This window comes from Dryobates pubescens, chromosome 2 (assembly GCF_014839835.1).
Source record: "Dryobates pubescens isolate bDryPub1 chromosome 2, bDryPub1.pri, whole genome shotgun sequence".
NCBI classification, from domain to species: domain Eukaryota; kingdom Metazoa; phylum Chordata; class Aves; order Piciformes; family Picidae; genus Dryobates; species Dryobates pubescens.
In genome coordinates, this window is record NC_071613.1 from 26,074,965 (window position 1) to 26,092,033 (window position 17,069).

Here is a 17,069-nt window from a genome sequence, read left to right on the forward strand (position 1 = left end):
GTCTCGGCGGTGGGCGCGCAGGCGCAGCTGGGGAGGAATGAGTGGGCGGGATCCCGCCGCCGCCGCCATCGGCATGAGCGTGGTGCTCCGGAACGCCCAGCGGGCCGTGTCGGTGCGTCGGGCCCCGCTCCGCCGGGCCGTGTGTGCCTTGCGGGCTGCACTAGGCGCTGCCCGCTTCGACGTGGGCCTGGTCTGTGCCGGCAATGGGCTGATGCGGCGTCTCAACAGCGCCTATCGGCAGTGCCCGGAACCCACCGACGTCCTCTCCTTCCCTTTCCACCGGGTGGCGGCGGGGGAGCTGCCACAGCCGCGCTGCCGCGACGAGTACAACCTGGGGGACATCTTTCTGGGGGTGGAGTACATCCACCAGCAGTGCTGCGACACCGGCGAGGATTTCGACAGCGTCCTGGCGGTGAGCCCCGTCGTGGGCAGCGGATCCCTGCCCTGCAGGGATGCACAGCCGGGAGATGCCTCCCAGAAACGGAGGAGCGGCTGCCGCTTTGCTGGCCTTGCCGGGCTAAACAAGGAGGCTGTGTTCTTACAGCTTACTTCGAGAGATTATAATACTTATTTCAGTGGATGAGTTGGGACAGTGCCTGGTGGGAAGTAGATCCATGTGAACCTCATGAGGTTCAACAAAGCCAAGTGCATGGTCCTGTACATGGATCAGGGCAACCTTCAGCATCGTTACAGGTAGAGGAACTTGGGAGGTACTTGTGGATGAAAAGATTGACATGTGCTTTCATAGTCCAGATGCTGTCCTGAGCTACATACCTAGCAATGTGGCCAGCAGGTCGAGGCAAGGGATTCTACCTCTCTTTACAGGGTGAGACCCTACTTGAGGTGCTGTGTTCAGATCTGGAGTCCTGAGCACAGCAAAGACATGGACCTCTTGGAATGTGTCCAGAAGAGGCCACAAAAATGATCAGGGGTCTGGAACACCTCTGCTGTGAGGACAGGCTGAGGGAGTTGGGGTTGGTCAGTCTGGAGAAGCTAGGGTTCTGGAGTACCTTACTATGGCTTTTCAGGATTTCAAGGTGTTCTGTAAGATGAGGATAGACTTTTTATCGGGGCCAGTTGTGACAAGGGATAATGGCTTTAAACTAAAATAGTTTTAGACTGATACAAAGAAATAATTTTTTATGATGAGTCGTGAAATGTTGGTACAGGTCATCTGAAGAGGTGGTTTAAGGCCCATCCCTGGAAAAGTTCAAGGTCAGGTTGGATGGGACTCTGAGCAACCTGATCTAGTTGCAGATGCCCCTAATTGTTGCAGGGGGTCAGACTAGATGACAGTTAAAGGTCCCTTTCAATCCAAAGCACTCTATGAGTCAATTATCCTGTCCGTTTTGCATGTAGAGTACTGACTTTTCCTTGCTGGTTCTTGCAGAACGGGAAAAGATCCGATGCAAGCTTGGACCCTGATTCGTGTTGTGGCACTGGTGCTGTCTCTGCCAGTGAGCTGCTGGTTTTGGGGTTACCTTCGTAATTCATATCGTGTGTCCTTTCCTCTTTGCACAGGTGACGGCTGCCCACGGCTTGTGCCATTTGCTTGGCTACCAGCACAACACGAAACTCGAGTGGCAGCAGGTACGGCGGTGTGCGGTGTTCGGCCGGGTGGATGGAGCTCCCCTCCTCGCCCCTCCGGTGGTGGGAAATCTGAGGGCCCGGCACATCAGGCGGGCAACTCGGTGGGGCTGGGGCAAGCATTGATGCCGGCGGCGGCGCTGACAGCGGCTTCTCCCGCGCTCTCCTCCCGCAGATGTACCAAAAAGAGGCGGAAATCCTGGAAGAGCTGAACCGACTCACCGGTGCCAGCCTCCGGCCCTTGACCGCGGGCCTCTTCTGAGGAAGCTGCGCCGGGGACCCCGCGGCCGCCGCTCCCCGCCCCGAGGGGCCGGGCCGCCGCTGGGGCCGCCCCGGACGTGGCGCGGCGCGGGAATGGCGGCGCCAGGTCCCGGTCGTTGTCTCCTGTCGCTGCTGCTGTTGCTGGCTTTGGCTACGTTCGGCCTCCCGCCACCCATCGCGGCTCAGCCGCCGCCCGCTGCTCTTCGCGCCGGCCATGCTGCCTCCTCGCTGCCCGCTCCGGCCGCCGCGCCGCGCCTCAGGTGAGGAGCGGCTCCCCCGCCCAGCCACCAGGGGGCCCGGCTGGGCCGTGCCTGGGCAGCAGCCCCAGTGCCCAGCGAGGGCCCGCTCGCTGCGGCCGCTCGTTTCTGGTGGACACACGTTTTGCAGAGGTTGGCATGGCCTCTTTTCTCTGTCCCTCCTGAACGCGTCCTCCCGCCTTCATATTCTGCTCACAGCAATCAGCCCCAGTAACGTGCCCGAGTTGTTTCACCGTTCTCACCACACCGCATTATCCTCAGTACAAACGTGGAGGGTTCACTTCTTAAGACACCTGCATCCCACCCTGCTGCAAGAAAGGCTCTTGGTATGTGGCAGCTTGATGATGGCCTGTGAGAATACCGTGGCACACCCAGCCCCTGCAGCATGCAGTACTCTGCTCTTCTCTGCTTTGTCCCCTTCCATCATCTTAAGTACCACAAACGCATGAGACAGAAGGTTTCTGTCCCAATAGAGCTGTGTCACGTGATTGTGGGGTAAAAAAAAAAAAGTCGACATTTTAAACTGCCCAAAGTGATTATATTACTTTGTTCTCTTCAGATACCTTCTGTATGATGTGAATCCCCCTGAAGGCTTCAACCTCCGCAGAGATGTCTACATTCGCATTGCTTCCCTTCTAAAGACCTTGCTGAAAAGTGAGAACTGGGTGCTAGTTCTGCCTCCCTGGGGACGTCTTTATCACTGGCAGAGCCCTGACATCCTTCAAGTCCGGATCCCCTGGTCCGAGTTCTTCGATCTCCCAAGCCTTAACAGGAACATCCCTGTCATTGAGTATGAGCAATTTCTTGCAGGTACAGTATGGCGTCATGAACTCTACAGGTGACCAATTAGGTGGTTTCTTGCCAGGTTTATTCTTACATGTGCCTTTGGTTTTAAATGTGAAACTGAAAAAATGAAAGGTGGAGAGAGGAGCTAATCACCAAATGCCACAATCTTCAGCAGCGATACAGATTCTTCAGCAAAGGAATAAAGGCCACCAAATGCCACACTGCAAAGAGCTCTGAAGGGATCACTGCCCCCTGCCTTTCAGGAAAAAGCACTTAGAAACTCAGAAATTCAGGGAAAGAATGGCTTATACTTGTCATTTTCTTAGAGATATTCTTCACAGAGCAGCTGCCTACTGCACTGAAAACCCTTATGCTTTGTGGAGTATGTTGGCTTTAAGTTTATATTTGCACCATGATTCAGTTCCATTTGGCACATTAAATCACAGATAGCCATGTGGCAGTAGCAGGTTGTCACATCCCCTGACCTTTTTAGTTTTTCTGTCTCACACAGGGTTTCCTTTTTTGATAAGGAAAGAGAGAGAGAGTAGTGTAATATTAGCATTTCTAGCAGATTTTTGACTGCAAGTAATGATAGTTCATACCGTTATTGTGTGGCTTTTCATGTTCACAAATGCTTTACTTTGCCTTCTGCTTAGAGTCAGGTGGGCCCTTTATTGAGCAGATTTATGTCCTACAAGGCTACGCAGAAGGATGGAAAGAAGGAGCATGGGAAGAAAAAATAGATGAAAGGCCATGCATTGATCAGCTTATGTACTCCAAAGACAAACAGGACTACTACAGGTAACATCTAGCTGTCCTTGCAGTCATATTTTTAGTTGTATTTAGTATATATTGCTCTAACAGAATAGATGTGTGTGGTGGTTGTAGTTTTGTTTATGCATTTCTGGACACTTGGGGTTCACTTTATTATTTATGGTGAGATTTTAAAAACAAATTGTTACATCACGACTAGAAGATCTGATTTTAGAAAGTTGTTGGTTATAAAAGAGTACAAAAGAGCTGGCTCATTTATTTACATCATATGCAATCTTCATTTCTGTTATTGTATCTGTGTAGCATTAATTTAAATACAAGCCTGTGAGCCAATCCTTTGTGTTCCCTTTCAGGGGATGGTTCTGGGGTTACGACGAAACTAGGGGCCTGAATCTCTCTTGTCTGTCTGTCCAAGGATCTGCCTCTATTGTGGCTCCCATCCTTTTGAAGAACACTTCAGCACAGTGAGTTCGCTACTTATTGTTGTATTGTAGGCTCACAAACCCATTGCCAGGTGGGAAGCGCAGGGGGAACTCATAGGCTGAGTTGTTGTCACTCATTAAAATCATTACAAAAGGAATGTACACTGTAAGAAACACCTAACTCTAAGTTAGGTTAGAGCTGCAGTGCTAAAAATCTAAGAGGAAATAGCCTTGAGCTCCTCCATATTCTTTGAGGTAGCTAAATGTTCTCGTCACCTTGTGTTTAGCTTTCCTTCATTTACCCTTTGATGCTGAGTCAAGAGGAAAGAACAGAGTGAAATCAGTGTTTCCCAAGCCCATGTTTTTGAACATGACGTGCAGTGGCTGGTCTCCTGCAACATATATCCTCAATAGCATGAGCTGGGTTTAGAGAAGGCAAGCAGCATGTTTCATCTTTCTGCTCTGAGATGGCACTAGGACTCTTACATGAGAGATGGAGTATGCTTAGGTTATGCCAGTAGCCAAGTATTTCTGGTCAGCTGTGACCCTGTAACAAAAAAGCAGAGGCTGCTGGGGTACAGAGAAGAACAGGGTGAGGAGATAGTCACCATGTGTGAATACTTTGGGGAATAAATCTGTAGGAGAAGCATGACCCCGGTAAGCTGACGTGCGGTTTCACCACGAGAGTGGTTTTAGAAAACTGACAGCACGTTTGCTGTGTTGAAATTCTAAGCAAGGAGTTGCATACCAGCATTAGTGGTGCAGCTGCTTCATCCTTGAGCTCCTTGGCAGGTAATAGTGCCTTGTGTTGATCATCTGTTGGTTCATTTTCTCTGCCTGTTCCATTGCTGGACATTTCTGTGGATGCTTTGGTTTGAGAGGCATCCTTGGATGAGTTCCCCTGTAAGAAGTAGTTTTGGTATGTGAATCTTCCCAGCTCCTCCACCCAGCACAGGGCTACAAAAACTTATGTTAGGTGTTTCTGTCTCTTAAGTGCTTATTAAGCCTCTAATTTCCTTTTCCTGTGTTTTGGAAAGAGGATTTGTCCTTAAATTAAAGGCCTTCACATTCTTTTTTTGACCTTTGTTATTGTTGTATTCTTTTTAACTCTGTGGAGTTGAAGAGCCTTTGTGGTTTTCTTCACTTGAACGCTACTTCTGCATAGTCCCCTTTTTGAAACTGATTGAAAATGCAGTAGCTTTTCTTGGCTGTTGGTGATCCAGCAGGATGTTGAAGGTGAGTACGTTTATGGCCACTGTCACAGAGTAGAACTTCCACTGTGAGATTTGATCTGTGCTTTGCTCCTGTGCAAGACAGTGTCAGGTACTACTTCCTGCCCATCTGGTTAAGGAACTGCCTTTGACAGCCTCTAAAACTGTAGTTCCTTAGTCACATCCAGTGACTTGGCCAAGCTGCCTGGGAATAGTTGAAATCTCCAGTGGCTGTGGTGATTTGTGCACCATGGCCTCTCTGATCTCCCAAGATGCCATTCTGGCCAGACAATCTGTTGTATGGTCCCAGTACTGTGTTACAACTCTTCAGATGTAGTCACTTACAGGAGTCTTCCTGCTAGACAGATACTATCCATCTGGTAAACCTCCAGGCTTTCTGTTAAATGCTTCAACACCATCACAGTCTAGTCTGTTTTCCAGATAATTTGTAGCTTTATGTGCAAGTGTCCACTGAGTATCAGCAGTGATAATCTAAAGTTGTTAGTTATTTGCTTCCTCTCATTTTAGTAGAAGGTCCAGATAATGATTTTGTCCTCTTTCGCCAGAAGCATTTCTCTGTGTGCGCTCTCGTGTTCATTGTGCTCAGAGCACAAACTAACCCTGCACCCCCTGTGCTCTTGGATGTTCAAAACCCTAAAAACCCAAGTTCTTAAAACTTGGATAGTGCAGTTGTGTTTCCAGTACACAATTCCCAAAAAATCACTTCTGCTTCCTAACACTTGGATAGTGCAGGTATGCTTCCAGTACACCATCCTGACCTGTGTGTTTATGAAAAGAACAGACTCTGTTCATGTTAGTAAACCACTTTCATTTTAAAATCCATACTTTGTTGCTGACATGCATTTTTATACTGTCCAAGTGTTCTTTGGGCTGTTACTTTACCACAGGACATTTTTACTCCACACGTCCTCTTGTTTCGCTTTTGTGAGCATTTCTTGTGCTTCCTCCAAGAGGCTCTTGTGTACTCCAAGACAGCATCCTCTCATAGGTTGCTTCTCCAATTTGGCTCACTCTCTCTGTTGGCAATCTCATTTCTCCAGCAGCAACTACTCTGAACACTGTGTGAGGAATTGTTAATGCTTGTTTATGTTTAACTGTCAGAATTAAGAGTACCATTATTAATGAAGAGAGATGGAACTCAGAGTGGCATAGTTCCCTCCTCTCCCCAACAGCCTATGGGTGACAGCTAGCTGTATACAGAACAGATTAGCAGCCTGTCCCTCTCTTTCCCCGTGCTCCCTTTGCAAACAGATCATAGTATGTGCTTTGTCCTGGCAACTGTGTAAAGAAACATCATGATGTAAATTCTATTCCTAAGGGAACTGCACTCAGTTTTACAATTTTTAATAGGTCAGTGATGTTAGACAGAGCTGAAAACCTTCTTCATGACCACTACGGAGGGAAAGATTATTGGAATGTGAGTATTTTCCAGTTAGCTTCTCTAGCCTTTCTCCTTGATACTGATAAAAATTCAGTAACTGATACATGTTTCATACTTGCCTCAGATTTCTTTTCCTGACAATAACTTGCGTTTTGTGTTTCAGTAGTGTATGCTAAAGATGGGCTTCAGGCTGCTAAGGATTAATACAATGCAGGAATTAGTCCTGATGTCCATAAAGACTCAATGCTGCAAGGCATGGTGCTTAGAAGGACCTTCCCTATGCAACTCATCTGCCATCAGAAGGGACCTGCCTTTGTGCAGTTTGCTGCCCTAGTCAGCCTCAAGATCAGTCTTTTCCAAAGTACTCCCAAAAGTGCTCAGTGTTGCCTTACCCATCTCCCCACTGGCTTCAAGGGTAAAATTCTCATGGGTTGCAACACTGAACACTTTGGGAGACCCCACACAAAGGGTGAAATAATTCTATGGTGAAATAATTCCTAGGGGAAAAGCTTTAAGACAGAGTTAAAGGTTCAACCCCAGGAAAACAGAGCATGATACGGAGTGCTTCATAAAAAATTTGAAGATAATGTGACTCAATATTACAAGACAAGTTACATACACCTCAATCTTGGAAAGCATTTGGCTATTTACTTGGTATATGGCATATTTTTCAGAAGTGGACCAAAGAGTAGTTTGCTAACTATGAATTTTTCATTGATAATGGCTTTCCAAACAGAGGAATGCAACCCATTTATCATTTCTGACTCTGACTCGTAGTCCTGTAAAAGCAGACATGAAATCCATATGGATCCATAACACACATTTCTTAACAGTGGCACTGTAAACATTGTCTCAACAATTTAAACTTGTCTCAAAAATTTTTAAAACTTTCTGGAAAATATTCTCCTCTCTCTTTCAGCTTTTGCTACCTGCTTGATTTTTGGTGGTGGTGGTGTTTTTTTCCTTAATTACTCTCTGGATAACACCTGGATAACAAATGGCTAACAAATACCCTCTTGTCTCAAGTTTTAAAACTGTAACAATCTTTGATGTCCAATGAGATTGGAATTCCACAGTGAGCTGCATTACTGTCATTTTTATCTAGACTTTTCTACCACTGCAAGCTGAAAGGTATTGTCTGGGGATTCTTAATGGTGGAATGACTACAGAGCAGGAAGGACTCCTGAAATGGTTTAGGAGCAGCTGTTGCATCCCTTGAAGGGCATCAGTGTAGCATGCAGACCACTTGGGTGCTTTACCATCCATAGGGGAGCAGGAACACTTCTTAAAGGACAAATCTAGAAAAGTCAGCAATTTTTCATTTGGTTGCATCACTTGGGGGGAACAATCTCAAAGACTTAGAGGATCTGTACCATTAACTTAGTTCATGTACACAAAAATAAGCATTACCAATATTGATTTTGTTTGTTTTCCCAAATGTAGACTCACAGAAAAATTTAGGTGGGGAGGTGTCTTGGCAGTCCTGCCTCAAGGTTTGCCTTTCAGAACCTGAACTGGTGGTTCGAGGCTGTGCCCAGCTGAAGGTGGAATACCTCTGCAGCTGGAGATTTACCTACCTCACTGGGACTTGTCCCAGGGCTGGTTTTGCTGGGTACCCAAACAGAAGTTGCCTTCCTCTAGCTTAGGCCCAGGGCCGCTTGTCCTTTTCCATGCACCTCTAAGAAGCATCTCTCCCTTCTCTGTTTCCTTGCAGACAAAAAGGGAGAAGCAGCAAAACCTAGAAACCTGGAGGTAGTTGAAAGGGTGACAATATCACATGTGCAGATTTGAAACGTACACTTTAAAAATGCAGATAACCAAGTACAGAGAGCATCCAGTTTGTAAAATCTGCCAGTGGAGGTTCACATATTCCCCTGCTTTCTCTTTGACATGTGCTGTGCAGAGTGTGCATCCAGAGCAGCTCCTGTCAGAAGGGTGCTTTGTGCCCAGGAAGAAGTTGTCACAGCATAACGCCTGGGTGCCTAACATGACCTGGCAGTCACACAATCCATCAGGATGAAGTTTAGGGGTGTTTGACACAAGCATAGAATTGTTTCTTGTCATTCCCAGCACTGCACTGCCATAGGTTGTGTACACAACATTTGCTGCCCCTTGGGCATACTATGTTCATCACATCTTGGGTGAGGTGCCCAGTGACTGGGCTCAGCAGGATTGTGTTGCGTTGGCTATTATGAAAAGGAAGGAAAAGGTCTCTGACCTGCAGCATTCTGCGGCAGATAGAGTGGGCATCCTCCCTTGATAGAAACATTTTGCAGGAGGATTTTGCTTAGAAAGCCAGTGCTGGTCTCTTCAAAGATGCCAAAAGAGCAGGCTTTGTACTTCCATTGACTATTTAGAGGGGAATGGATGTTCAAGTACCAGCATTATGGATCTTAGAGAAAACTAAATTGTTCTGTGTCTTACTGAATGATACAAGGGAGGAACCAGTTCAGCCACAGTGAGCTTGGCATATGAAAAAGTAGCTGCTCTAAGATAAAAAAAAGACTGTCACATTCTGGTTCTTGCCTGTCTGCTAGAGCATGGCAAAGAGACAATGTGGCTGTCTTGGAGTACCAGTAATGCTCTCCCTGGCATCTCCATTGTATAGCAAACTGCTTCCACTGTGAGCTCCACTGTGCTGAGGGAAGAGAGAGTGTTGGAAATCAGAGAAATGGTTTTGTGACATATGCATCACAAAGAGGTTATCTACAGGTGAAGGGGTTGACTCCTTTTTTTGGCACTTCTCCACTGAATCTGATTGGAGTGTCTGTGGCTGGACACATGATTTCTTTAAAGCAGGCTTTACTTTTTTTGCAAGCTAAGGTCTTTGCCCAGCTTTTGTTTCCAAAGATGAGATATATTGCTAGAGTGTTTAATTTTGGTGTATTATGTGCTCTGTTGTGTGCACAGCTACTCTGTGCACCTATGTATTGCAGGGCCAGGTGGGTATGCCAGTTAAAAATGCTGGAATGATTAGGATTAAGCACTTAAAGCTCAGATGAAAGGTTAGAAACTATTGCTTGCAGTGCTGCGTTGATGCATCAGAGCTTCCTGGAAGCTGTGTGTATGTCAAACTGTCTCTGTTCAGTCAATTTTCACTCTCCCTTTTTCTGAGTCAGCATCTGCTCTTATTCCCACAGACCCGTCGGAGCATGGTGTTTGCTAAACACCTCCGCGTAGTGGGAGACGAGTTTAGAAGCAAGTATCTGCAATCCACTGATGAGGCAGACAGGACTCACTACAAGGAGGACTGGACACAGATGAAGGTAGAATTGTTAACAGTCTGTTTCCTGTAACAAAAGTACACAAATAATAATAATAATTACTCCTGGCTGTACACTGCAGGGAATATTGGAAGTTACATGTGAAAGAGCTCTCCCTGCTCAGATCCATGTGGATGGACATGTTCCTACTGTACCCTCTTAACCCAGTGTGACTTCAGTTAATGGAGTCTGCTGAGATATGGCTGACTGGTTCTGGGTGCCAGATTTCTGTTAGCCTTGTTTCACTGAAGGAAACTTGGGTTTATTCTAGTATTCAGCATCATCTGTGTGTGCAAAGTTCAGCTGCAGCTGCCACCTGTGGAGTTCATCAAAACCAGCATATTTCCCTTACAAATATTTCATAGTTTCTCTTGTATGGTGCAGGCCACCCAAGATCAAAATGTTGCAATAAGTTTTCCAAAATACTACCAATCCCTACCTTAAAATTACTTTCTGCAGCTAGTGTAATTCAGTGCCATATCCACAGGCCATGCATTCAGGCTTTTTCAGTATGAGTGAGTAGTGCTGCTCTCAAGATTTAAACTTCATTGATCTTTCTCTCTTAGGTTAAGATGGGCACAGCTCTAGGTGGTCCATACCTTGGGGTTCATCTCAGAAGGAAAGACTTCATTTGGGGTCATAGAGAAGATGTACCTTCCCTGCAAGGAGCAGTAAAGAAAATCCGCAGCCTCTTGGAGATGAATAAACTTGAAAAGGTTTTTGTAGCCACTGATGCTGTTGAGGAGGGTAGGCAGATTTATCAGTCCTAAATGGATGACACTTTTGGCAATGAGTGCAGCAGTTGCCACTTTGCTTTCATAAGTGACTCCAAGTTCATCTGTCTGCATCCTTGAATGGAGAAGTGAAATGGATTGGGCAGCTGTTTCCTTCCAGCTTAATTAGGTGATATCAAACAGTTCCTTTGGTGTTTTCCAAGGGAGGTTTGATTGTCTCTACAATGGGAAATTGGGAATTGCATTTGCCTTTTCATTCTCTGCCTCCTCTTTCTTCCACCCTACTTCAATCATTTCAGAGACCTTTGGTGGGAAGCATGCCCTGAATTTTCCCACCCAGCCTTCCCCTTAGCTGCCCCCAGTACCAGACTGGGGTGGACCAGACCTGGCTGTGTGTGGCCAAGGATTAGAAACCCCCAAAGGTGGGGTTCCTTCCCTCCAGGGCTGCACTTCCCTCCTACTAGTATCTGGGATTATGTTTCAAGGTCTGACATGAGAATAACCTGCAGGGAGTGGCAACTGTGGTAACTAATGGAAGTTTGCTGTCAAGAAAGGCCTCTTGGCACACCTACCCTGTAGGATTAGACACCAAGGGTAGTGGTAGCATCTGTTCCACCCCTTGCAGGCTTCCCCACTCCTTTGACAACCGCATCCTTCCACACCACATCTTCCTTCTGGTACTGATACTTGGCAAGCATTTTGTAAACTGTGTAGGGAGGTTTTGGTTTCACTTGCTTTATAACTGTTCACCCTTAAACATGCTTCATAGCAGCATCAGGTTGCTCTTTATAACAAAAATTTGCCTCTTTCCTTTTTTTTTTTCAGAGATTGAATTACTCAAGGAACTGCTGCCTGAAATGGTGAGGTTTGAACCCTCTTGGGAGGAGCTAGAACTCTACAAAGATGGGGGTTTGGCTGTGATTGACCAGTGGATCTGTGCACATGCAAGGTAGCAAATTTGACTTTTCCTTTGAGCAGCTAAAGTCCTACTGTCACAAAACTGAATATTGTTTTGAACCCAGATATCACTGTTTATAAATCCTCTATGAAATGATATGGCTGAGACACATATAAAAGTTGATCCTTTCATTATCATGTCATTTCAGTGAACACTGAAATGCATTGGACCAAAATCAGTGACTTGTATTTTAAAACCTCACCTTCTTCACAGACTTGTTTGTTTGTTTTGTTGTTCCCCCCAACCCCCAGGTATTTTATAGGCACCTCAGTTTCAACATTTTCCTTCAGGATCCATGAGGAAAGGGAGATCCTGGGATTTGACCCCAAAACAACTTACAACCGATTTTGTGGTGAAAAAGAGAAAAACTGTGAGCAACCAACTCACTGGAAAATTGTGTACTAAACTATAGAGAAATCCAAGGACTTCAATACTGGTGAGCTCAAAAAAAAACCCCCACAAAATGAAAAACTGGGGAAATAGCTGCCTTTGACCAAACTACAATTCAGTCCTTTACCCTCTTCTCAGTGTTTACCTGACATTTGGGGTTTGAAGCAATATTCATCAACTTAGGCATTGAGCAAGAAAAAAGAAGTCAGCCTGGGATCCAGTGCTCAGAATTAAAGGGCAAGAATTAGAGGGCAATACCAGACACTGCAAATGAGACTTGAAAGGCCAAACTTTGTCCTGAAACTGTGTGGCACAACTCTTGTTGGCTTGAGACATACCTGCCAGCAGAACTATGTTCCTTCTAACCGAGCTGCTCCTGAGGGAAATCATGACATCACTAAGGTTGGAAAAGACCTCTAAGATCATCAAGTCCAACTGTCAACCCAACACTACCCTGACCACTAAATCATATATGCAAGTGCCATGTCTACATCATTTGTGAACCTCTCCAGGGACAGTGACTCTACCAGTTCCCTGGGCAGCCTGTTCCAATGCCTGACACTCTTTCAGTAAAGATATTTTTCCTAATAGCCAATCTAAACCTCCCCTGGTGGAACTTGAGGCCGTTTTCTCTTGTCCCATCACTTGATGCTAGGGAGAAGAGACTGACCCCCACCTTGCTACAACCTCCTTTCAGGAGAGCAATGAGGTCTCCCCTCAGCCTTCTCTTCTCCAGGTTAAATAACCCCAGGTTCCACAGCTGCTCCTTGTAAGACCTGTTCTCCATATCCTTCACCAGCTTTGTTGCCCTTCTCTGGATCTTCTCCAGCATCTCAGTGTCTTTCTTGTTGTGGGGACCCTTGAACTGAACACAGTACCCGACGTGTGGCCTCATCTATACTCAGCAGAGGGGGACAGTCATTTTCCTGGTCCTGCTGGCCACACTATTCTTGATACAGGCCAGGATGCTGCTGGCTCATGTTCACCAGCACCCCAAGATTCTTTTCTGCCAGGCAGCTTTCCAGCCATTCTGCCCCAAGCCTGTAGCATTGCACGGGGTGGTTGTGACCCAAGTGCTGGGCCTGGCCCTTGGCCTTGTTAAACCTCATATAACTGAGATCAGCCCATCAATCCAGCCTGTCCAGAGCTCTCCTACCCTCAAGCAGCTCAACACTTCTGCTAGTTCCAAAAGGTCCAAGGTGTCCTGGATCTATAGGGGCAGCCATAGGTAGTCCATTCCATCCCTGCTGATTGCATGACTTGAATAAACCAAATAATCCCTTCACACCAATCAGTACTGTTTCTCTGTGCTCCTTCAAATCTTTTCCCCCTGCCCAGTAAGCCACTCAAGCAGTAATACATTGGACACACCTGGTCCTTCCATAAGGGAAACTCAGGGTCCCCCAAATCCTGAGGCTTCCTATTCACTCAACAAAATTCTGTTTCATCCCTGGTGTTGTATGCTCCACAGTGCAAGGGTTGCCTCCTTGAGGGCCTGTGGTCCCTTCAGTTTTTAACAAGTCACACCATCATGTCTTCTACAGTTTCTTCCTCTTCTTCACTGTCATCTGAATGTCCCCAAATAACTCCATCCCAATCAGAGTAAGCAATCAGTTTATCTACTTGGAGAACACTGGGATTGGGGGGGGGTAATGTTTCACTCCTGCTGGCATAACCTCAATTGCTTTTTCCAATAACTGTCCGAGCCTGCTCCTGTTCCTGTTCCAATTCCCTTTTCAGATACTCAGTCACTGGGGACTGCACAAGGTTGTCTTTTCCCAGCCACCTTGTATGATTGTAATATTCTTGCACAGATACCAAACAGGCAGATAAGATGGCACAGATTAGGCCCTTATTCTTTCTGGTTTTAAAATTTCCCTGCTATTCCTCTGTCCTCTACACAATTGCATCAGGATCTTGTCACCATACCTGGGGGAGAAGGGGCGTGCCCTTCCCTCTGTAACAGTAACTCCTCAAGTGACATCTTGCTGACAATGCCAAAGACAACTGTCACAGAACAAAACCACCAACCACTAGAGATGAAGCAAAAAAAAACAAGTGTCCATATAGTTCTTAAATGAGTTAAGGTGCCACCAGAGTTAGCCCACACTTAGCTATGGAACAACAGCAAAACCAGGTATAGACAGCAGTACTGCAAGGGAGACCTAAAAGCTTTATGGTTTCAGTGGGGGGAGGAAGGTGGAGGATCCATAGTATGCTTTCATTCACCAGTTAAAGTGAGGGCACTAATCTCCAGGGAGTATTCATGGTGGATGTCCTTGCCACAGGGAGAACCTCATGGCACAGACCTGCTGCTCCAGGGAGGACTCAAAGTGGCCCCCAGCAGGACTCCATTTCGTATATGCCCAAGCTGGATTGAGGCTCGTGGTCATACATGGTAACTCAGTTGAAACCTTTCTGGACTGAGGCTCCTCAGTAACTGAGGGGGGTCTTGCTTGTTGCCAGGACTCACTCACCCGTAAGTTGTTAGTGTTATCAGGACAAGCATACCTGCCACACAGACTTTCTTTGGAGTTCTGAGGAAGGGAAGGAGCAATTCAGACTGTCGTAAATGTAACACAGCTGTGGTCTGTACTGCATTTCTATACTTTTGGTTCAGTGTTTGCCTTTCTTATAGCGAAAAAATACACCTTGGTTTGTAACCTGCACTACATGAGCTGCAGATTATGCATAAACTCTGCCATTCCTTGGGGAAACCTTCTCTTTTCAAATAGTAATTCATGAACATTCACATTGTCTGATGCAATCAGAGCTTGATAAGAGATGGTATTTCTACCTGAACACCACTGCTTCTAATAGCAGTCAGCGGGTCTGTGCTGAGAGAAGCACAGAAATGGGGCTTGTAGGGTGGTAAAAGAAAGGGTTTGTTTCTTCTTGTGCTGTACCTTCACAAAGGAAATATTTTTTCCCCCTTATTGTCCTCCCAAAGGCCTGTTCAGCTGGACTGATGCCAAGGTCAGCACACTTTTGGGATCACCCAGTCAGTCAGTTCAGCAACAGTGGTGCTTTGCTAGGGAGCATGCCAAGAGACCTTCCAAGTTTCCACAGAAGTTAAATGGGTCATCCCATTTGTCTAAGGGAGCAAACTGAGGACAATCATAGATAGTGTTTGTGAGCCTTGGCAGTCAGGAACCATGGAGGTGAGGTTGGCTGTGCTCTGATGGAGGTGGCTGGCTCCTGGAAAAGGGCTCCACACTGCACCACCAGCCAGAGGGAAAGAGCAGCTCCTGTTTGAGGAGGGTTCTGTGTGAATACTACTCCTGGCTGTTGCAGGAGTATTTAGAATTTGCTGCTGGGAAGCATTCTGCTCCCCTGTGCTGTGGGGCTTTTGCCCTGTGGGTTTGCATGGCTCTGTTAGGCAGGAGAAACCCTTTTCCAAAGTGCACCAGGAGACAAATTTCAAAGAGGGAAAATGCAGTCAGTTTTACCACATTACCTCACTGCTAGCAGACCTTTCACTTGCTCTTTTTTCTTGGCTGGTGTAGAAGTACCTACAATCCTCTGTGAAGTTGTGAAGGCAGTAGAAGCAGAAGCTCTCCTGTTCTTACCACTTGTTTATCTCCATGCAGCAGTTGAGCCTCTCTGGTAAGAAAGTAGGAAGTCCAACATTTCAAAGCAGTGCCTTTTCCCACCAAGTCAAATGTTCCTATTCAGCCTGTGCACCATGGAAAGCTATGGTGGCATTTTACATGTAATGTATACCTCATTAAAAAAAATACAAAGCTTTGTAGCATTTTCTGTGATTGATGTGTCCATTCTTCTTACTTCTTTCTGCCCATTTCTCTTGGCTTCCCAGCATTGAACTCCAGTGTAGGAGAAACTTGCACAAAACCTGCATGCCCTGACAAGGGTTTATCATTTCTCCTCTGAGGTGCTGCATTAGAACATGCAGCCACTCTTACTTTTCTTGGTACTGGGAGACCAAGTGCACCTGGTACATCTCAAGGTCAGGAGAGACCCAGACAAACAGGAGAGAGTCCAGAGGAAGCAGGAGTCCATGGCATGAGGGGAGGAAGACTGTTGTCTTTCAGTATGTGAAAGAGGCCACAGGGAAGGCATAGCCAGGCCTTTATGAGAGGCACAGCAACAGCACAGGAAGCTGCAGGCACAGCCAGCCACAAGAAGCTGTTTGGGTGTAAGGCACAACCTCACACGCCAGGAGCTGAGCAGCCCTGGGACAGGACCCCCAGAGGAATGGCAGAGCTACCAGCAGTGCTGTCTCAGCCTTTCTGAAAAAGTCAAAGGCAGCAGAGGACAAGTTCACGTGCAAGTAGATCAGAGAGATCTACTGGCTCAAGTAGAAAATGGGGATTAGAAAGAGATGAGAGCAGGATGACAATTCCCAAGGTCAAGGGTTTCCAGCAACATCCCCTCTCCTGAATCCCTGTCATCACAATAAAAAGCTGGAAAGGTGACAGCAGTGGATGAAAGGGTGGGGTTTTCTTCTTAAGTCTCTAAGATCTTGAGACAAGACTACCCTTGGTTTTGGCACTAACAATAAAAGTGTTTAGAAACAGGCACAGTCCCCTTCCACTAGCACTCTGCACCATAACATCTATCACACTAATTCTGTATTTGCTGCTGTTCAACTACTGTTTGCTGCTTTCTCTGTTGCAGAGCAATTAATTGAACAGCAGACATCCTTATCCCATTGCACAGGAGAGCTTAGAAGATTTATCTGCCTGGCAGTAATGCTGTTACATTCTATTTTTAGAGTAGATGGACTTGCAGGATTAGTTCTCTCTCATTGTACAGTGGAATAAGACATGTTCCTCAAACTTGTCATATGCTCAAATAAGAAAAGCAAAAGTTCTGTGAGATGCAAGAATATCCACTGCAGTGGGTTTTCTCTCCACCTTCAAGGATAAACATCACGTGTTTTGTGTCTGCTCCCACTCCTTTCCACAGAGGAAGATTTAAAGAGGGAGCAAAACCCAAAGCACAGCTGCAATCATGTCTCTTGCACAGCTATTGTAGGGGGCTGTTCTGTAGGGGGTTTTATT

General features: G+C 46.3%; 2 protein-coding genes across 2 annotated transcripts; both read left to right on the forward strand.

The window, feature by feature from the left end:
* Positions 1–58: 58 nt before the first annotated feature.
* YBEY (ybeY metalloendoribonuclease) lies at positions 59–1,871 on the forward strand. The gene is made up of 3 exons (XM_009900462.2): positions 59–412; positions 1,522–1,590; positions 1,763–1,871. Exons 1-3 carry the CDS (start codon positions 74–76, stop codon positions 1,847–1,849), a joined length of 495 nt encoding a protein of 164 aa, XP_009898764.2. The 5' UTR covers positions 59–73; the 3' UTR covers positions 1,850–1,871.
* A 70-nt stretch (positions 1,872–1,941) lies between these two features.
* POFUT2 (protein O-fucosyltransferase 2) lies at positions 1,942–15,479 on the forward strand. The gene is made up of 10 exons (XM_054172498.1): positions 1,942–2,108; positions 2,665–2,915; positions 3,548–3,692; positions 4,019–4,129; positions 6,670–6,736; positions 9,841–9,966; positions 10,530–10,710; positions 11,523–11,646; positions 11,907–12,091; positions 14,334–15,479. The coding sequence occupies exons 1-9, from the start codon at positions 1,942–1,944 to the stop codon at positions 12,058–12,060; spliced, it is 1,326 nt and encodes a 441-aa protein (XP_054028473.1). The 3' UTR covers positions 12,061–12,091; positions 14,334–15,479.
* The last annotated feature ends 1,590 nt before the right edge of the window (positions 15,480–17,069 follow it).

What these genes read in the sequence shown, in the direction of transcription:
- YBEY (XM_009900462.2), top strand. Translation starts at nt 74, where the DNA reads ATGAGCGTGGTGCTCCGGAACGCCCAGCGGGCCGTGTCGGTGCGTCGG. An exon ending in ATTTCGACAGCGTCCTGGCG is followed by an intron (nt 413 to 1,521) that starts GTGAGCCCCGTC and finishes CTCTTTGCACAG; the next exon opens with GTGACGGCTGCCCACGGCTT. An exon ending in CGAAACTCGAGTGGCAGCAG is followed by an intron (nt 1,591 to 1,762) that starts GTACGGCGGTGT and finishes CTCCTCCCGCAG; the next exon opens with ATGTACCAAAAAGAGGCGGA.
- POFUT2 (XM_054172498.1), top strand. Translation starts at nt 1,942, where the DNA reads ATGGCGGCGCCAGGTCCCGGTCGTTGTCTCCTGTCGCTGCTGCTGTTG. An exon ending in GCCGCCGCGCCGCGCCTCAG is followed by an intron (nt 2,109 to 2,664) that starts GTGAGGAGCGGC and finishes TGTTCTCTTCAG; the next exon opens with ATACCTTCTGTATGATGTGA. An exon ending in GTATGAGCAATTTCTTGCAG is followed by an intron (nt 2,916 to 3,547) that starts GTACAGTATGGC and finishes CCTTCTGCTTAG; the next exon opens with AGTCAGGTGGGCCCTTTATT.